At 40.6% G+C, this 19,555-nt stretch overlaps 1 protein-coding gene and 1 non-coding gene across 3 annotated transcripts in view; one reads left to right on the plus strand and one right to left on the minus strand.

Moving 5' to 3' along the window:
* Positions 1-428: 428 nt before the first annotated feature.
* Positions 429-501, minus strand: TRNAR-ACG (transfer RNA arginine (anticodon ACG)). Its single transcript has one exon. It is a non-coding gene; the product is annotated as a tRNA-Arg (tRNA).
* Positions 502-818: 317 nt separating this feature from the next.
* Positions 819-19,555, plus strand: part of SACM1L (SAC1 like phosphatidylinositide phosphatase) — a 34,406-nt gene continuing 15,669 nt past the window's right edge. For both annotated transcript variants that reach the window (XM_087769263.1, XM_087769272.1), the window contains exons 1-6: positions 819-1,072; positions 9,998-10,095; positions 11,724-11,798; positions 13,905-14,032; positions 15,231-15,380; positions 17,930-17,989. In XM_087769263.1, the coding sequence (XP_087625389.1) occupies positions 1,014-1,072; positions 9,998-10,095; positions 11,724-11,798; positions 13,905-14,032; positions 15,231-15,380; positions 17,930-17,989 (570 nt within the window). In that variant the 5' untranslated portion in view covers positions 819-1,013. The remainder of the gene's footprint in view (positions 1,073-9,997; positions 10,096-11,723; positions 11,799-13,904; positions 14,033-15,230; positions 15,381-17,929; positions 17,990-19,555) is intronic.

Genomic DNA, 19,555 nt, shown 5'->3' on the forward strand with positions numbered 1-19,555 from the left:
CTGCCCCAAACCAGGGGATGATAGCCAGAGGCTATCAGGCTGGATCCAGTGGGAAATTGGCCAGGAGGTGCCCCAGGCCTGCTCCGTGCCGAACCCCCAGCCCTGGGCTCTCCCCCCCAGCCCAGGTGGGGGTGCCCAGTGGGCACCAGCCTCCCCTGCAGCGGCCGTCCCCGAGGTGGAGCCTGTGGTGGGACCTGCCAAGGGCCATGCAGAAGGCCACGAGTCCCTGCAACGCCGCCCAAGCCTGCAGGTCCCTGTGCTTGGTGGACCCCCACGTTGGGGGCATAAAGGCGGCCGGAGTGGGTCTGTGCAGGAGTTGAGGGGCTGCTCAGGAGCGGGGGGGTGCAGGCAGCACCCTCGGGCTGGAGAACAGGAGGGAAAACGTGAGGCGGGGCGGAAAAAGGACGAAGAAAAAAAAAGCGAGCAGCCGAGCCAGCCAGGAGTCGAACCTAGAATCTTCTGATCCGTAGTCAGACGCGTTATCCATTGCGCCACTGGCCCTGCTCCGAACAGCTCTCCTGCCCGCACGCCCTTCAGCACACATCTCGCGCGGGGGCGGGGCCGCCGGCCGGAGGGCAGCCAATCCAACGCAACCTCCCCGCCGACACCCCGCCCACGGCTCCCCGGGGCGTGGCTTACCGCCCCACCCGCGCCCTGGCCAATCCCCACCGCCTTCGTTTGAACGCCCCCGCCCCTCCCGCCCCCCCCTCGCGCGTCACCGTTTCGCGGTGCCCTGTTGGCTCCCGGCGCGCCGGGGGCGGGGTGAGAGCGCCGTGGCTCAGCCAATCGCGGGGCCGGCGAGTCAGCCGGGGCCCTCCCCCTTCCTCCACAGGCGGTGCCCCGCCTTGCGGCGCTCGCTCGCGTGCCCGAGGAGGTTTGTCCTGCGCGGGGTCCCGTCCCTCCAGGCCGGGGCCGCGTCCGGCTGGGAGGGAGGGAGCGGCCGGCTCGGAGCGGGCGAGAGCGACGCGGAGCGGAGCCGGCGGCGGCGGCCGGAGACAGCCGGAGGGGGACGGATGGCGGCGGCAGCGGCGGCAGGAACGGCGGCAGCGGCGGCCTACGCCAGCCTGAAGCTGTGAGTGACCCGGGGGACGCGGCGCTGTCAGCTGCCGCCGCCGGAGGGGAGGGCAGGGCGGGGGCCGGCCGTTGGAGCAACGGCCCTCCCCGCGCGGCGTCCCGCCGCGCTGCGGGCAGCCCCGTCCCGTCCCCCGCCCGCCCCGGGGCCGCCGGCGGGCTGTGCCGGGCTCGCCGCCTCTCCCCCGCTTCCTGCGAAGGGCTTGGCCCGAGGCAGCGGCTGCGTGCGGCGGCCCGGGGCGGGAGGGAGGAGGACTTTGGCCGCGGGCAGGGATCCCGGCCCCTGTCGGCGTCGCTGTGGGTGGGTAGAAGCGCTGCCGGCCGTCGGCGTCTCTGCTCCTTTCCCTCCTGCACGTACCGGAGGTCCTCTCCGGCGCCCGCCTCAGCCTGGCGGGCGAGTGGCGGGGCTGAGGCAGCGGCTGCCCTGCCGTGGCAGTGCCGGAGGGACGGCCGGTCCCTAACGAGCCGGCGGAGCGGGGGAGCCCAGGCTGCCTTCTGCTTTCCTTACCCCTGACTTCTGTAGGAGCTGGAGAAGCGATGCTACCATAAAGCCTCGCATGGGCAGTGCTGCTTGCCAGCAGGAGGCTCGTTGAGGCGTACTTACCCGTCAGTCCTTTGTGGCACAGGGTTTTCGTGGTATGGTTTTGGTGCCAGCTGATGGTTTTGAACTTTTGGGACTCTCCTGCGTAGTGCCTACTGTGACTTTTCAAATAAATTCTTCTGATCTGATGTAATTTTTTTCATTAAAACAAAGGTTTTAGGGGAGAATGTGAACCTTGGACTTGCATATGCCAGGTATTTGCTTGCTGCCTTTATACAGCAAAAGAAGTTGCATAACCAAAGCAATATAAAGTTAAAACTGAAGAGGCGTTTCCATTATAAACCCTCACACTGGCCAGTTGAAACTCCTGAAAAAATTACTCTGAGTATGAGACTCTTCACGGCTGTCTGAAGCCAACAGTGAAATGTCCTTGTGTGTCCTAAAGGCATTCCAAGGCTGTTGACCTCTAAATGTTAGCTTGAAGTTCTGTAATCGAGTTACTGATGCCATTTTCAGGCAGCAGTATCGGAAAGTGATTTTTAAGCCTAATTTAACTGTACTTAATGCTCTGTTAAATTTCATTTCACAGTCATCTTCTGGATTCAGAGCAAACATACTTAGATCTTTCTCAGAGATCTGTATAAATAGTTTGGTCATAATGCTGTTACGTGTTTAGAAATCATCTGGCTTCTTTCCTTATTTTGATTAGGTAGCTATGTGAGGGTAGACAGACACTGGAGGTAATTGAGTATTACTGAAGAGTAAGGTCATCAGTGATGGCTGAAAGACTTGCTTGTTTGGCAGAAAGCTTTTTATTCCTCTTGTTACCTAAACGATGTTTGTCTTGCTTTAAGCTGAACTTGTGATCTTTTTGCCTGCAGAGGAGAAAAGGTGAGTTGTATGAGTAGCAGTTATGTGGCTTGTAGTACACAGTCTTTCTTACTGAGAATTTTTTTTTTTTTCAGTAAAAGCACTTTTCTGGATACAGGCTAGTAAAGAATTCTCTCATTTAAAGTTTAATCTTAACTAAAAGTAAGTTTTGATCTTTTTAGAACAAGGCTGTGTCAAAAGTAGTTTAACATGAATTTTTTCATAAACTTGAAAACAAAATTTTTTCTGTTCTAAAAAACAGGCTTTTTACCAAGTTGTCGTAATGCCTGCGGACTTACTCCCACGCAGTTTAATACATAGGGCTATAGCTTGGATGATGATTCAGACTTACTAGATTGGAAAGGTCAACAGAGAATGTTCTTCTGAGAAACCCAGGCTAGACTTCAGTTTGGGGGATTTAGTGGTAACAGTGTTTTGGGTTTTGGTTTGGGTTTTGGGGGGGGATTTAGTGGTAACAGTGTTTTTGTTTTGTTTTGTTTTTCTAACTGACTTCTCAGTCTTACTATGAAAAGGTCAGATTTTGCAACTGCACCTCTTCTGGGTAGGCTGGTGGCTCTGTATGGAGCTTCACTGGTTGCAGCGCTCTGCGGGGGTCTCATTCTGTACATCCAGTTGGAGGTTCTAGCTCTGAATGCAAGCCTCTTGTGTTTCTCGTGTTATCAAAAGTAGTGACTCAAACACTGCGTGCCTTGACTAGTGTCATCAGTCAAGTTCAGGTGATACCAGTAAAAATGTTGATGTCTGGTGTCTGTGCTGCCGTTGGAACTATTTGAGTTACACCAACAGTTATTGGGGAAAATTATTAACCTGGAAACTGCTGTCCATAGTTGTCATCAGTGTCACTGCTGTACTTAGTTAACTTCCTTTCATAGCCTCAGGAATAAATTGTAAAACTCAAACAGCTATTGCAGGTAGCAAGCTAGTGGATGGTAGTGAAGCTACCAGTCCAATCAATAAAAACTGATTGGTAAAGCTGTCTGCAGAATAGAGAGAATCCTGGCTGTTGTTTTGGCTCACTTAAAATAACTTTTTTTTTCTCTGTGCTTGGGTGAAGACTTATCTTGCTGATGGCCTTCTCAGTATCCTGTGCGTCTCCGACACTAGCTGTATTTCAAATTTAACTCCTCCTGCCCACAGTTATGCCTATATGCTTTGTGAACGTACTGGTCAGTCATTAGTAGCTGCTGCACTTGAACGTAGTATCTTCCACCTGTCTGTATTTGGGGAGAGGTCCAAAAGTCCATCTTGGCTTTGGGGTTTTTTTTGCTTGTTTTCTAAACTGAGTTTTCAGAGTTTGGATAATGCTTCTGGAAAGAACAGCTACGCATCCTTTTTTTTCTGCTTAATCTGAGTGGCTGTCATGATGAAGCTCGGGGATGTTGGCTGAGGAGGGAGTTATGGAGTAATGTATAATAATAAAGTAACTTCTGCAGTAAATTATTTGTCATCTAAAGTGAAACTTAACTGGGAATAGTTATTATGAAGCTATGCCTTTAATACGTACCTGTTTTGTTTTTAAATGGTACTTCCATTAGTGTTTTTTTTAATCCTGGGATTATACTCCCTTTCACCTCCCTGCAACAACTACTGCTCCATGGGAGATGTTCCAGTTCCTTGAGCTGTTTCTGCTCAAGGAGTAATATTTATTGTAGATGTATAATTAGCACACCTGCTCACCTAGAAAATCTGGAATCTCTGGAGTGTTGAAAGCATCAGCATGTTAGCCCTGTTACTTAACACGCTGCTGGGACTCTGTGTGCGTATACTAATGTCTTTCCTATATCTCACTGCAAACCACTTTGGTATCTTGAGTACAGCAAATGCATTGCTGTGCAGCACAGGATGTGCTTTTGGCTTGCTTTATTACAGTATTTAGAGGCTGACATCAAAGAGTTTCCTGCATTAGAGCAATATTAGGTATTTATGGTGAAATAATCAATTACTGAAGTAAGGGCTTGGCTGTTGGCGCCTAGAAGGCTTAAATGATATTGAGTGAAGTACTATCTTTAGTTGCCATTAGAGCATGATGGGTCCTCTTTCATGCTGTATCTGAACACAGGAATATTCTTGTCTGTAAGATTTGCCTAATTAAAACGTGGGTTGCAACTCTGCATCATCTTCATAATGTACAACGCTGCTTTATAATATATAACTAGTGAAGTGAAACTTCACACCAAATATACAAACTAAAAAAAAAACCTATCTCACTTAACTGTAAATTAAGCTGACTTTATACGTGGTATAAGCAGGCAATGTTTTTTCTTCTATGTTTCTATGTTGGGAATCCACACTTTCTTTTGTAAGGCAGCCTTTTGCGTTTTATTATTAATTGGGACACCTCTTTGATTAATGTCTTAAAAAGAGACGTCAATGTCTTTAAAAAGACATCCGTGAAAGTGGTCAATTAAATCAACAGAAGATGGTTTTTCATAGAAGATCCTAAGATGCAGCTTGAGGGTTTTGAGGTAGGATGATTTCCTCTGTTAATTTCTCGTGAAGCATAAGAATACAGAAAACTTGAATTGAATGAAGAAGAATAATAGAGAATCTTTTGTAATATAAGTAGCTAACAAGGAAAACCACAAAAACTGTGAAACTTCCTGCTTTAAGGTAATTTCAAAATATCTTTGCTTCTGTAGGAACTTTTTCTGAAAGTTTTGGAGGAAAACCACTCTTGACGTAACACCAACCTCGTTCACACACTCGCTATAAATGTGGCAAACGTCTTTTTGTCAAAGCATGACTTGAATGCTGCTGAAATAACTACAGAAATGCGCAATACTGAGTTAACTCTCATTCATATTCTAACTGGTTGTAGGTGCTGTTGTCCTTTTTTCCTCTTCTCAGGCCCGTGTGGAACAGTCCCTTGTCTGGGCATTAAAAATGCCTCTTGCATCTGAAAACTTATGCTGCAATGCAGTACTTAGCCTGGTTTTGAAGAGTGTGGGGACTAACTTCAGTAGAGCCATGTAGTTTTCTCTTGTTTTACTGCACTGCTAGGTGTACTCACTTACGTCAACGGCCAGAATGATTTCACAAGAGTGGTAGTGCCTGAACTAAAGAAACTAGAAAATCAAAAGGCTTAATTTTTAGTGAGAGTTTTGCTGACTTTTCTTTTTGCTTCTTAAAGCCAAGATAGTTGAAAGCATTTTCTAATTGTAGCCTCTGTGCACCCTTTTTAAATAGGTTCTCCTTTTGACTGCTTCTTCAGCAACACGAGCTGAAAGAATGAAAAAGTGCCTTTTATTTTTAAAAACAAAACAAAACCCCCACCCCCAAACAAAAACCACAACCCAACTCAAACTAAGGCCTGATGTGTAACTGTCCTGTGTTTTCCTTCTAGGTCATCTGTCTTTAAATCACTTGCAGATACTTTCTTTGAATTGTAGGGATCAAATCTATTGAATGAGTTGCTTTATCTCTTGGCAGCAATCCACACAGTTTCAGTTGGAGAAGGTTTTCAAAATGAGATCCCAGTCACCTTCAGTAATACTTGAATTTGATGGTTGCAGTGCTTCAATACTTTTGCTTTTCTTGAGTACCATGAGTTATGCTATCGATGTCAACTATTTCCATTTATCACTCCCTTTGTTCTTTAGCAACACTGAGAAATAGTCCATGATAATGGTGGTCAGGTTGAAAAAAAAAAAAAAGTAAATGAGAGGAACTCGGATTTTGTGGAGGTTTTATGTGCTGTAATGGAAGCAAGATATTGCTGTGAAGAGTTCGTGATGTTTTGGATAGTTACAGACAGGAGTGACAGCGTAGCCAAGGAGAAGGCAGGCTCCAGTGTCAAATACGAAGGTTACACAAAAGCAGCATATAGCCTGGTGTATGAAAACTAGTTTCAAAAGTAACTACAGAGATCATGGGCTTCTAGAAAATACTGATTTCTTTGTTGTTTTTTTTTTTTGTTATAGTACTAGCACTTGGACTTTCATGTGTTCCTTATTTCATTAAAGGAACAGAATTAATCTGTCTGCAGATTCCTGATCATTGTGAATGATCCTTCTTTCAGCATTTTAATATCATCTTCTCAATCAGTAAAATAAACACGTGTGTTATCTTTCCAAGCTTGTGATAGACATACAGACTTGGTACTGAGTAGACTCTGTGGAAAAACACCATTCTTGCATGCAATGTTCATCAGCTTCCTTCCTGAAAGAGAAGTGGGAGGCAATCATCTTAGTTATAGCAATCTTACGACTGAAAAGATCACCTAAATGAGAATGAGCCTACTAGCCTAATTCTGGTAATTGGTAAGCTTGTAAATCAGCATTTGGGCTAAAACCTCTTTGAGTCTTGGCCTCTTCTTCAACTATATTTTAGAAAACTTTCAACTCTTTACACAAATGAAGCAAGGACTAAGTGAAACATCTTTCTGTTAAAAACTTCGAAGAGCACTAATTCTCCACTTCTTCTGAAGCAAGGATTTAACATTTTTCAAGGCATTGGACTCTTCAGTTTGTGTTGTTGTGCGGTTGGATTTTAGGCAGTTTTTAACGGTGATCCCAACAGGGAAGTATTTGTTTAAGTTCTCTCAACTTGGCAACCTGATTTCCTCCTGCCCCTGTGCCCCCAAAAGACCTCCAAAACAAAAACACCCAAAGCTCCAAAACAGTCAATGCAAAGACTGTTCCAGTGTACTGCAAGCTGTTGAAGCCTAGAGCCGGTTTGGTCCATTGAAGTGAAAACAGGGATCACTTGTCTTGTGTTCTCCATGACACTTTTCTCACCAAATCTGGTCTTGGATAGGACCATAGGAAGGAAGATTTTGATTGCAAAGTTTTCTTTTCTGTGTGTATCAAGGGTAAAACATAGTTTAAGCAAAGATAGAAATGTACAGGCATTGTGTAAGAGGAGATAAAGGTGATAAACTGTTAAAAGGGCAATGGTAGTGACAGGAGACAAAATATGGGCTAGGATTTGAGAGAGAGAGAAATGCTGGGGTCTGGTCTAGCAAAGCAGGGCATATGATACGTATTGAGAGGCCAGGCATAATTTGCACTGGCAGCCTTAATTCTGTCATTTTTCTTACCTCGTGGATGATGAGGGTGAAAGACTTCATGCTCTTCAGGGAGAAGTTATTATTCTTGAGTGTAGTAAATAGAAAAATTGTTTATCTGACAAATACTCTATACCTGTAAGCTTTTTCTCAGTTGTTTGAAAACAGGCTTTAACTAATATGCAAGTGAATCTCGGTGCTGAGACTATAATAGTCATGTCCACGTTGCACTTCATAATGAAAAGAGCAGCTTTTAAAAATACTGATCATGGATGGAAATGCTCAGTTGTGCTCTGCATGGTCGGTGTAGGTGTCTTGTCTATGTTGTGTTCTTTATACTGAGTATTCAAAAACTGAAACTATTGTTCTCACTACTCTGTTTGGACACTATTTTACAACCTGCTATGTTAAAAGATCTTTTTCAACTGCTTTTGCTTAAGATGAGTAAGAGTGCATAAGCATCTGTGTTAAAGGCATAACAGGTCCAATATTAAACTTTGCAGTGTCTTTTCCCTAGTTTTTTTAGCTGGAGTCTTGTGTGTCAACTGGCCTCCCAGACAAAGCTGACTGTTCAACTAAACCAACAGAAGTTAAGTAGCTGCAGCTTTCTCCTGTGGAAAAAAAATGTCTACTACTGTCTCCTGCCAACTAGCAATAGGTTTCTGACTGCACCTTAAATAGTATATCCTGATTTCTTTTTAAATTCTTTAACAAATTGAGGGCTTATAAAAGTCCTTAAGCTTGTCTTGCCCATTCTATCTGTGTAAGCTTGTTTGCTCTTCACTGTAAAAACGGCTCCCGTTATTGCTATGAAACCCACTTAAAGAGCCAGGGGTGCACATGTGCACTTCATCAAAAACAGAAGCAATGAAAGCAAAGTAGGGGTTTTAAAGCTTCAGTGTTCAACAAACTGCATGTTTGTATTTCTTTGATGCTTTTAGTTTCAAAGATAAAGCATTTCATACGTGTACATGAAAGATTAAGAAGGCTGATTTACAATTACAATAGTGTTGATGCGTTTCCTGTTATAGGACCCATAGACTAATTTTCCTTTAAAGAAGCTAAATTACCTGATGAACAGTTAACTATCGATTGCTTTACAGTTTGTTGTGTTACATTTTTTTTTTTTTAGTTCAGTTAAGCATTTGGTCTACTCTGTCTTTATTCTAAATTGCCCGGAGAGGTTGTAGAACCACCATCCTTGGGGAGAGTCAAAACACCCTAAGAAACAGGGTTTCAACAACTTTGAAGTTGGATAAACTTTGAGGTTGGGCCTGCTTTTAGTGGGTGGAAGGTGGGATGTTAGACATGTTAAAAGAGGTCTTCTAGACCTCTTTCAAAGAGCTCTTCTGATCTAGATTAGGATTCTAATTCAGCTTTCTGAAGGATTAAAAAAAAAATACAAAAGATGTGAAGAACTGCAAGATCTACTTAGGGAGAAGGAGCCTAAAAATATCTATCCTGTAGAATAAGTTTCCAGAACAAGATGTTTAAAACTCTGACCCCTAGTCTTGTCAAGCCTTAAACTAAGAAAAATTGTTAGAAGAGTTAAGACCACTAGTTCAAGAGTGTTAGGGGTGGGTTGATTGTTTAGTGTTTCCTATGTACAGCAAAAAGTCCTTTCTGCATAACTCTTGTATTGTTGCACAGTATAACGTGGCTGGCTTCTTGCAAGTATCTCAACAGGTGCATTTTTAAGGAATGTTTCTGAAAACTATTTAATTTTATGGCTAATGTTGTACTGCATACAGTTTATCTAAAGGAAGGATAGGCATGAAGTCTGAACAGTATGTCAGCGTGTGATTTGTCTAATGTGTCTGACAGTGAGGATACAGGTTACACCATGTGTGTCACATAGACACCTGGCTGACAAATCTGGGGAATGGTAATGTTGAGACACTTGCTTCAGTAAACTAGTGTATGACATTAACTCTTCTGGTTTTTTTGTTGGTTGTTTTTTTTTTTTGTGTTGTTTCTAGTGGATTCTTACACTACTTGGAATGCTCTAATGTGAAACAGGTGTTTTTCTCACTTTGGACATTATTTTTGTGTTTATTAGACTTGCATCAGGGATGTGCTGCTTTAGTTTCTGACATATTGGAAAGTGTTTCATTAAAAAATTTTTGTTTTGAAGTTTGGTTTTGGCTTATCAGACTTCTAAGTCTAAGACTTCACACTTACATGAATTATATAGTGGACCACTATGTACGCAAATTCACTTTCATGTCTTTAATTTTCAGGATCAAATAAGAATTAAGATTCTTAAACAAGCCATGTATTTTGCCGTAACTGATTAGTTTGATTTGCTTTTGATGGACCGTCAACATCAGTGGCTGTTGGGAAGTAATCCAGTGAGAATTTTGGTTTTGCAGCTGAAATAAGGTTTAAGATTGATCTATCTTCACCTGGTGAAGAGCTTAAACATAAACAAACAAACCCAAAGTAAGTGTTGCTAAACAAATTACTTTTTCCTATCCATTCTGTTAAAGGCATATAACACCAGAGAAATTCTATGTGGAAGCCTGTGATGATGGAGCGGATGATGTGCTTGCTATTGATAGAGTCTCCACGGAAGTCACTCTTACAGGTATTCTCCTCACCAGTATTTCTCAATATAGGCCTCTCTTGTCTAGTATTTTGCTCTAGGCACTCCTAGAAGATCTTCAGAACCTTAAATTGATATCGGGAGACTTGTTTTTATCTTTAGTTACTGTTTTAAAATAGTGCCTTGTATTCTGTCCTGCAAAGAACTTTGTTTGAAATGCCTTCTTGCTGTGGGATTGATGCTGTGGGTAACAAGGGTGATAGTGCTTGCCTGTTTTTGGTAAGACTGTGTATCACAACGATAAAAACTGACTCATCCAAGCTAGTTGGGATTGGTGCTACAAGTCCAAGATTAAATACAGGAAGGGTTGAACACTGGGCTTCTGCAGCTTTTGCTGAATTGTCTCAGTGCTGTCTTTTATTTAATACTGAAACCTGGATTTTCATAAAGCCTCTAGAAGCAAGAACATAAAAAGACCTCTCACTGTAAATTTCGTTCTGTTGCAAATCAATTCAAATGCCAATGCAAGTGGTCTTAAGCATACTGATGCTGGGGTCTTCAAAATTTAATTTTTTTTTTAAGAATGTGAAACTAATGCATAAAAACAATGAAAGAACTTGCATTAAATGACAACATGAAATGAAGGCAATGGGTGACTTCCCTTTTGATACTTCAGGAGTTTGTACCTCAGTATTACTAATCTCGAAACAGACAGAAATGCTACAGTAATACTAATATAAAAGCAGTCGTTCTCTTCCTTTTAAGTCTCCTGTATACCTCATATAAGAGCAGTGTGCCCATCCCACTAATAATTTTGGTGTTGTAGCACAATATTTCAATTTCTTCTTCAGAGTTATCCCTTCAAAACTGTAAAGACAGCTGTCCCAAGTCTTTTATTAGTCTTCATCTGTTCTCATTAATGGTGTTTTATCAGATGAACCTGCAAGGTGTTTAAAGCAATGGAAAAATCAAGTGCTGTCTTTCTCTGTTCTCCAAGCTCTGGGAAAATGCCTAACTTTGGTGTGGGTGTTTTGGAGTTTGTTTTGTTTTTTTTTTTTTTAACTTCTCTAATATCACTCCTGCTATTGTAGAAATGTGGATAGATGAAAGTTTAACACACTAGAACTTGTAACTGATATTTGGATACCTTTTGGATCTCTTGGTATGTTGTTGGGAATACTGTATCCCTTGCCACGTCTGTGCTGTTGTTAGTAGTTTTGCAGAGATAGACGAAGAAGTAAACTAGGTCTTCTGAAACGGATGTAGGCTGAGGCTTAGAAGAAGCAGTCAGAAGTGGGAGGCACAAGCATTTATGGTTTGTTTGTCCTTGATGTCTTGATGGCTTCAAAACAAGAAGTTTCTGGAAGGTGGCAGGACAATACATTATTGAGGAGTCTACTTGCTTATACTATCATGTAAATGAGCTTGAATTTATTAAATTGAATGACTTTTGATTAAACAACATGAGAAATCGCATTAGAATACTTCCACATCCTCCCCTCCACCCCGCATCAGGCTTTGAAATTCCGATGTATTGCTTCTTACACTTAAGACTCTAACAAAACTTGAGACTTGACCAAGAAGCTTTGACAAACCCAGTTTAATAGCTTTCTGATATAGTAACGAAAGAAGCAGTCTGAAATTCTGATGTTTTCTCTTTTGCTTTTCAGTTAAGAAAGATGTTCCCCCTTCAGCTGTTACAAGGCCTATATATGGTATTTTGGGAACAATTCGATTGGTGGCAGGTAAGGAAAAGGGAACTGTGCTCTTTAAAAATACATAGGCAAAATATATTGCTAAAGAAGCTTTAAAGACAAAACCAGTATTTGCAAGTATCGGAGGTTACACTTTCATCGGTATGATGGGCTTTCCTTGTGGCTGCTGGAGGATGGAGGTACCCAGATACAGTTTATAATGAATGTTCATGTACCTCTTAAACCTGTAGCTGCTCTAAAGGTAGGGTTAACTGACAGCTTGTTGAGTTTTAAGGAATGGATTTCAAATGCATCAAAGAACTTCATCTACTTACTCTTCATAACTGTTTTAATCTTAGCTGCAGGATTTGAGGCAACAGTCAAATATTGGGTCAAGAAGTTTGACTTCAAATCAATAATCTTGGTACACAAATAACTGAGAGTGACAGGGTGCTAGAGTATAGATGTAGCTGTTCATGTAATGATTGTGTTCCAACTATCCTACAAATACAAAGAAAATTAACATTAAAAGAAAAAGGACAGAGTGGAATGGTTCTAAATTTTAGGGAGTTGTAAGATAAGGTAAGAATAAGCTGTCTGCTTTTTCTAAGTGTCTCAGTGGTGTTCAGATGTAAACAGTCACTGCCACAAGTAAACCTGATGCATAAAGTATAAGCTTCCAGGAAAGTAAGTGGTGCTATTCAAAAGATCTTTTGTGGGTAGACTCTAATAGAGTCTGAGACTAATGTAGTCTGAAAAATGATGTAGTAAGGAGCATGCGTACTGAATGAAAGTCTCCATATGTAGAAAGGATTTAAGTTCGCTCATTGCAGTATTCTCAACTGAAGCGAAGTATCATTGTGTTAAATGCAGTAACTTCTGACAGGATCTTAAACTACTGAACTTTACATGCTCATATTCTAAAGAATTGTGGATGTTGCAGAGTAAGAACCGTGGAATGGACATCTGTCTTAGGTACTTGACAAGCCCTGACTGTTTTAAAACTGAACTGCCCCAAAGGGGAATTTTCACAACATACAGTCTTGGTAATGACTTTCACTCATCTGACTGAATATTATATAAAATACAGAAGTATCTAAGTTCTTTTAATAGCCTGGTTTTTTTCTTTCCACCCCCCAAAGCTTTGCACTGATTGTTAGTATCTGTTAACTGTAAAACTGCTTCCATATCTAGCAATGCAGCATCTTTAACAAGCATAAATATTCTTCTCCTAGTACAGTGTTGGGGGTAGGGGGGCGGGGAAATTGCTGAAGTAATATCTGAAGCTCTGAAATCTGTGAACTGTTTCTGCTTTGGCATTTATACTTCTGTGAAATGCTTTAATACAAAAATGTACTAGATTTGTGGTTCTGTACTTCTGCATGATCTCCTCATTGTTTTGCTCTATTGAAGTTGTAAGTAAGCATTTAATGGTTATAAGATGCAGATTATGACACCTTTTTATCCATCAATATCCAATTTAATAAAGTAACCTTTTTTTCTTCAAAAACAAGATGGCACTGAAATATGATAGGCTTGGAAATAAGGCTATGTTGCATTTACCAACAAGTGGTGTAAATTAATTGCTTTGAGTGAACTGTCACAATTATGGTTTTTTTGCTTTGTTACTTATGCAACCAGGAAAACAGCAAACTTCCTGTCTTAAATTATTAAAAGAAATCACCTTCTGTCTGCTCCATTTTGAACCTATTAGGATAAATATTTTTTTTCAGGATAAGATGAATAGGCTTTTTGGATTCTGAAGCATGCTTCCTTTCGTGTATTTCTGACTTGCTCTATTCTTTCCAAACCACATTCAAGACCATTGGCCTCTTCCTGCATCTGCAAGCCTAAAGACTTTCAGACTGTCTCTGGTCTGAAGTAAGAGTAGCTGACACTTTTTTATTTTGTCTTTTTTTTTTTTTTAAATTCCTTAAACTTAATGAGTAGCTCAAGATCTGTGGGTATAGAGAAGTGGGTAGCTTAGCAAGTGGTTTTTTTCTGTTCCAGCCCCTTACTGTTAAGAACATAAAGTCCTAAGTGTAACTTGAAGAAACCTCACTGTTTCCTATTGGTTTCAGTTTTCTGGGATGGTTATAGGCTGCTTTTCTTAATATTTGCATCTATTTTTTAAACTTGGATCTTTCTGATTTACAGGCACGTATCTTATTGTAATAACAAAAAAGAAAAAAGTAGGTGAGATTTTCAGTCATGCAATCTGGAAAGCAACAGACTTTGATATCCTCTCCTACAAAAAGACCATGCTGCACTTAACTGATATTCAGGTAGGTGGATTGATTAGGGGAGTGTTATCTTATGTTAATGTCCATTACCACAGGACCTAATTTGATGAAACTATGAAAATTTTTTTTTAAGAAGCTCTTTGAACTATACTTTTTTCTCTTGATTTGTTCAGGCTACTATAGTTGATGTAGTATTTGGGTATAGATGTATATAAAGTTATGTCATTCAAGATAACAAACTCACATTGTGCAACTTAGAATATCACCTCCAGAGTTTGATCTGCATATTGTGCATTTTTCTCCTTTTAAGATGGTCTGGTATGGAAGGATGAGATGGACTGTCTTGCTGCATCTCTGTTCTTGTTCCTAAATCCTGTATCATCTTTTCTTCTCTGAGGACCTTCATGAAGGCTTTGCTTGCCTGGCATACTGCAGCAGTGTTTTAGTGCTGCTTTGTAATAGATTGCACAAATGCAGCCTATTACAAAGCAGGTTCCCTGAGCCAGTCCACAAAATCACAACGCTCTTCCTGTTACGTCATTCTCACAGCTTTAGTATTCTGATAGCCCCTACAATAAGCTGCCTTGCGGTCATCTAATTATCTGTCTTGCTTAATTTATGGAATTGTTCAATTACATAATTACCCAGCAGGGAAGAATTTATTTTTCTTTTCTCTTGCTTTTTTTCTTTTTGGAGAGAGAGAGGGAGGGAAAGGATGACAATTGTTTAAAACAGATACGTTGTGGATTGATAAAGAGTAGATAAGGGTGCCTATCCAGTGGAGCTGAAAGGGAATCTGATGCTCTTTCAGGAAAGGAATGATGTTAATCAAAACTTGAACCAGAACACAGATTAGTTATTGGGGTAATCCTGACAATAAGTTATATACCTTATTTTGCATTGCCATCTTGTCTCATTTTTTTGACTGAATGGTTTTCAGGGAAACTAATGGCTTCCTTTTTGCTTGATTAGTTTAATATCGGTAGCTAGTTACCTCACAGGAATACTGTTTTTGCAGAATTTGGTTGCAGTGTGCTAGCTGTAAGTTATCAGTGAACTTGTAGCAAAATTGCAATCTCATGGTTTCCTTCTCGTATGGTTATCTCTGGATGATGTCATGTGTTGCTAGAGCACTAGCAAAGTTCATTTCACTTCAAAAAGTAGTGGTAGCTTAAGAATAAGATATTTCGATAGTAGTAAATAAGAGCTCTTCTGTCCTTTTTTTTCCTCCTCTCAACAGTTGCAGGACAATAAAGTATTTTTATCAATGCTTAGTCATGTCTTGAGCGTGGATGGATTTTACTTCTCAACAACGTATGACCTAACGCACACTCTGCAACGGTTAGCCAACACGAGCCCAGAGTTCCAGGAGATGAGCCTCCTAGAGAGGGTAAGGATTTCATTTTGCTTAGTGTCTGTGTCTCAGACATTGTTAATCAGTTCTGCATGGCTTAAGTTTGGTTTATGCAGCTGGTGTTTAAATGATGTCAAAACAAACTATCACAAAAGGAAGGAAACTTTATATAAAGCTTAGGATGATGTTGCTGAAATCAGTGGTCCCATTACACTTGAGATGAAACCTTTTTTTTTTACAATGAATTAGTATGCTAAATGCTAGTAGATACTGTTAAAGCATTTATGGTCCTCTGTTAAACTAAAAATGACTTTACTATTTCAATCATTAATTTAAACTAGCGAAACAGATTTACATGTTGCTTAGATGCAAATCCTTGTGATGGAACTAGCAAAAAATAGCACTATGTTGCTAAACTGTGCAACTGGACTATCTCTGATCTTGTCAATTGAGTTGGATTGGGGCAGTTCTCTGGAATGAGAAGCTGACAGTGAGAGGAAAAAGACACAACAAAGCAAGTATGCGAAGTACATTGAGTCAAGTTAGTTTGAGTTTGCTTCATAGGGTGCTTAGAATAAGGGTGGAAATTGCTGGTCTGTAATGCTTCAGTACGCAAATTTGTTCAGCATTGTGGTGTTTTATTGAAACTGTTAGGGGTTGCAGCTGAACATACTAGTCCACCCTTCCTTAAGTCTTGTAGCTTGTTAGCAACATGAAGTTCTAGAAATCTGTTCAGATGTGGTGTCACTAGATCAGGCAGTTAGAAGTACTTACTGAAGTCTGCTTTAAATGGATTTAAAAAAATCAAAAATAAATGAATGTTTGCCTCTGACTTCAATATTGAACACTTCAAATTGCAACAAGAAGGAACTAAGCAGAAAAATGAGAGAAAGGAGGTCATTCCTCTGACCTGGAATCGGGGGGGGCAGAACCCAACATGGAATAAATGGCACTTGACTTCAAATTCTTTTCCTGGATAACGTGGAACAGAACTGTGGGGTTTATGGCTCTTGGCACTAGGATGTTGCATTCTGTCTAAACTATGCCTATTCCTTATGTTTGAAACGTGATTTAATATGCTGCTTTTGTCTTAAAGACAACAGAATCGCACAACCAAATGCAATTTGAGCTTAAAATTCCCTTGTGCTTACAGAGTTCCAGAATCCTTAGTCTGGTAACTTACTATACTGCAGTGTAAACAAGGTCTAAACTGCCTAGGCACTGAAATACTGAAACCTTTGGAGTCAATAGCACTTTTTCTTCCTTTGCTGAAGAGGTGACAGTGGAGTCATGAGATGTTGTCTCTTAGTTACTGAAACTGTCGTAGCTGGGGAAGGAGTACACTTTTTCCAAGATTAAAAAAAAAATCAATTTAAAAATCAGTTTATAGTTGGGCACTATTTTGCATTACCAAATGCCGCTTTGGCAATGCTCTTGCCAGGGAGAGCCATTACCGACATGAAAGGATTGGTTTGCTTTAAAATTGTGGCACTTCAGAAGGTTGTTTGAAAAGCAAAGTACAGTAAAAAGGTTCAGGTTCAAGTAAATTCAGATGTTAGATGGTTAAAACAATTTTAATATAATTTCACACTCATGTGGTTGCAGTATAATGGCTTAATGAAAGGATGGTGGCAATTTAGGGCATCTCTAGTTTAGCTCTACAAGAGAAGCCTGGCCGGTGTGTGGGTGTTTTGGTTTGATATTTGTTTGTTGGTTTTGGTGTTGTTTTTTTTCTTTTAAACAGTACTGATAGAAGGAAACAGCCCCAATATAGGGGCACCAAAGCATCCTGTCATGTTCTTGCACTAGTTCAAGATACTACAAGTAGGATTTGATCAGTTTCTGGCATATAGTTGTATTTGTTTTCTGTTAAACAAAGGGCTGTTCCAACACTGAACTTGAGTTAACCCTCGTTCTCAGTGATGTATTGCCTGCCTGCCTCATCTTAAAGTTGAGATTTATGCCACTTCCCTGGAGCCTGCACTGCATTCTGCAGCAAATGTCACTTTTGTGACTAATCTGGTAGCTTTCTGGAATGTGCTCAGCAACCTACTCAAGACACTTTCGAGGTGAATTAGGAGTAGGAAATGCACAAAGTTGAAGAGGATCATTTATGCAGCAGAATACAAATACTTTTGTCTTTTAAGCTACAAGTATTGTTTAACATTCATTTTTCAGAATTGTTGATTATTGCATACAGGATTCATTGCAATTTTACCTTCTGCCCATTTTAGGAGTGTTACCTTGCTACTGTTCTTAAAATCTTGGGTAATCTCTTCAAGCCCTGTTTACTTAGGGCAAAGACTGGAATGTTCTTCTGATACTGCAGCTCAGTTGTTAGTGGTTCAGCATGCCTGAAGTGTCACCCTTAAAGATTGGAGAGAACTGTTCTTTTAACTATTTTCATTTTATTTAGATTTCTAGTTGAGGTTATGAATGGTACTGATGAAAGAAGGGCGTTCCATCTCCATGTACATCTGTTCACCTAAACTTGTGTAATGCATGAATACTATGATATTCCCTTTATGTTGAATTAAACAGAACTGAGAGTCTCTAAAAGCATGTTTGCTTTTTTCTTGCTGCAGGCAGATCCACGGTTTGTATGGAACGGACATCTTCTTAGAGAGTTTGCTGCTCAACCAGAGGTAAACACTTTGTAATGATTATATTAGAGGACAATATACTTTTACTGTTAGTATACAAGAGTTTCCTGTAATTCTGTCTCTGGCTTCAGACAGCCAGAATCTAGTATAATGTGGCTGTTCATCTTCTAGTTTAGCACAGCGACAGTCTTCTGCTTTCAGACTTCCAACTTTATGTCAATGTCCTCAGTAGTACATATAGTAAAGCTGACTCTTTGGAAATGTCTGCATTTGAAGATACTGCGTTGAGACTGCACTCATACACACCAAAGGGGAAGTTACACTGCACAGCATGTGCTTCTCAAGCTTTTTTGAAGTTTAGCTACTTATTTATCTTTAGGTATAGGCAAGGTTCAGCTCATCTCTTTTTTTCGAAGACTGGCTAGCATCTTTCTCCATGACTGCAGCTTAAACTTCATTTGTCTGGTGAATAGGTCATAAAGCTGATAATTAAAGAGTAAGACTGACAGTTTAGATTCTTTCAGTTTACTTCAAATGAAGACTGGCACAGTGTAACCTTTGAATTCACTTAGATCAGTCCGCTCATGGTCATGCACTTGTATTTGCTGAACTAAGCTCCTTCCTACTAGAGACTTCAGATGTGTGTTGAACTTCTTGAATTGTCTGCACTACAGCAACCTTTTCTCCCTAGCAGTACTGCTCATTTATTGAAGTGAATGACGCACTGCTTCTATTTCTGTCTCGGTAACCTGCAGAGATGTGCTCTTGCATTAGACAGCACTGTTCCAAAAGGCTGGATTGTGCAGTGCTTCTGGAATGTGAAGATATGAATTAGCAAAGGGCTGTTGTGCATATTCCGGAGGCGTATGACTGGGTATATGGTTTGGGTAGTGCTAAGCAAACAAAGCTTGGGAAATGAGAGAGAAGCTGTAGTGGGAACAGCAAAGAAAGCCAAGTATGGCTGGTTGGTGAAAACAGATGTAGGAGGCAAAACACAGAAGTTGAAAAGGGAGATAACTGATATGTGAGGGGAAGCGTGACCTAATATTGACTACAGGTGTCTTGCTATAGTAACAGTTTTAGGTAATGAGATGTGGTATTTCTGACTTCTAGTATTGGAAAAATTTTGTTTTAAATTTTTTTTGAAAGACCAAGTTATTCAGGAGTGGCAGGGTGGGAAAAACCCTGGAACAAGCATTTCAAGTATTAATCATGTAGAAGTATTCCTTACTGAAGCCCTGTGTTGTTTACTGCTATCTCTGATTACATCCTACTGTGGAGGTACAGCAAATACCATATCAAAAGGTTTTCAGTGTGTACTACTTTATCTGGCATGTTTGTAGAAGAGTAAATTCCATGTACAGGAGGACAAAGCAGCTTGTTTGTTTTTTTTTTTTTTTTGTCAAGGTTACTTAATTAGGATTAGACTTTTACTTTTTCCCTGCTGCTAATGGGGTTACATATGTTTTTATTTCCTTTGAACTTTTTTTCTCAGAAAGAATTACTGCACCCTAAACAAAGAAATGATATAAACTATACAAAACTATCAAAAAACCTCCTAGACAAGAGTCATTCACTTATCTTTTTTTGGCTGCTAGTGGTTAATAT

The sequence above is a fragment of the Nipponia nippon genome, unplaced genomic scaffold (genome assembly GCF_047370975.1).
Source record: "Nipponia nippon isolate SJK-2023a ecotype South Korea unplaced genomic scaffold, ASM4737097v1 scaffold_1, whole genome shotgun sequence".
Lineage (NCBI taxonomy): Eukaryota > Metazoa > Chordata > Aves > Pelecaniformes > Threskiornithidae > Nipponia > Nipponia nippon.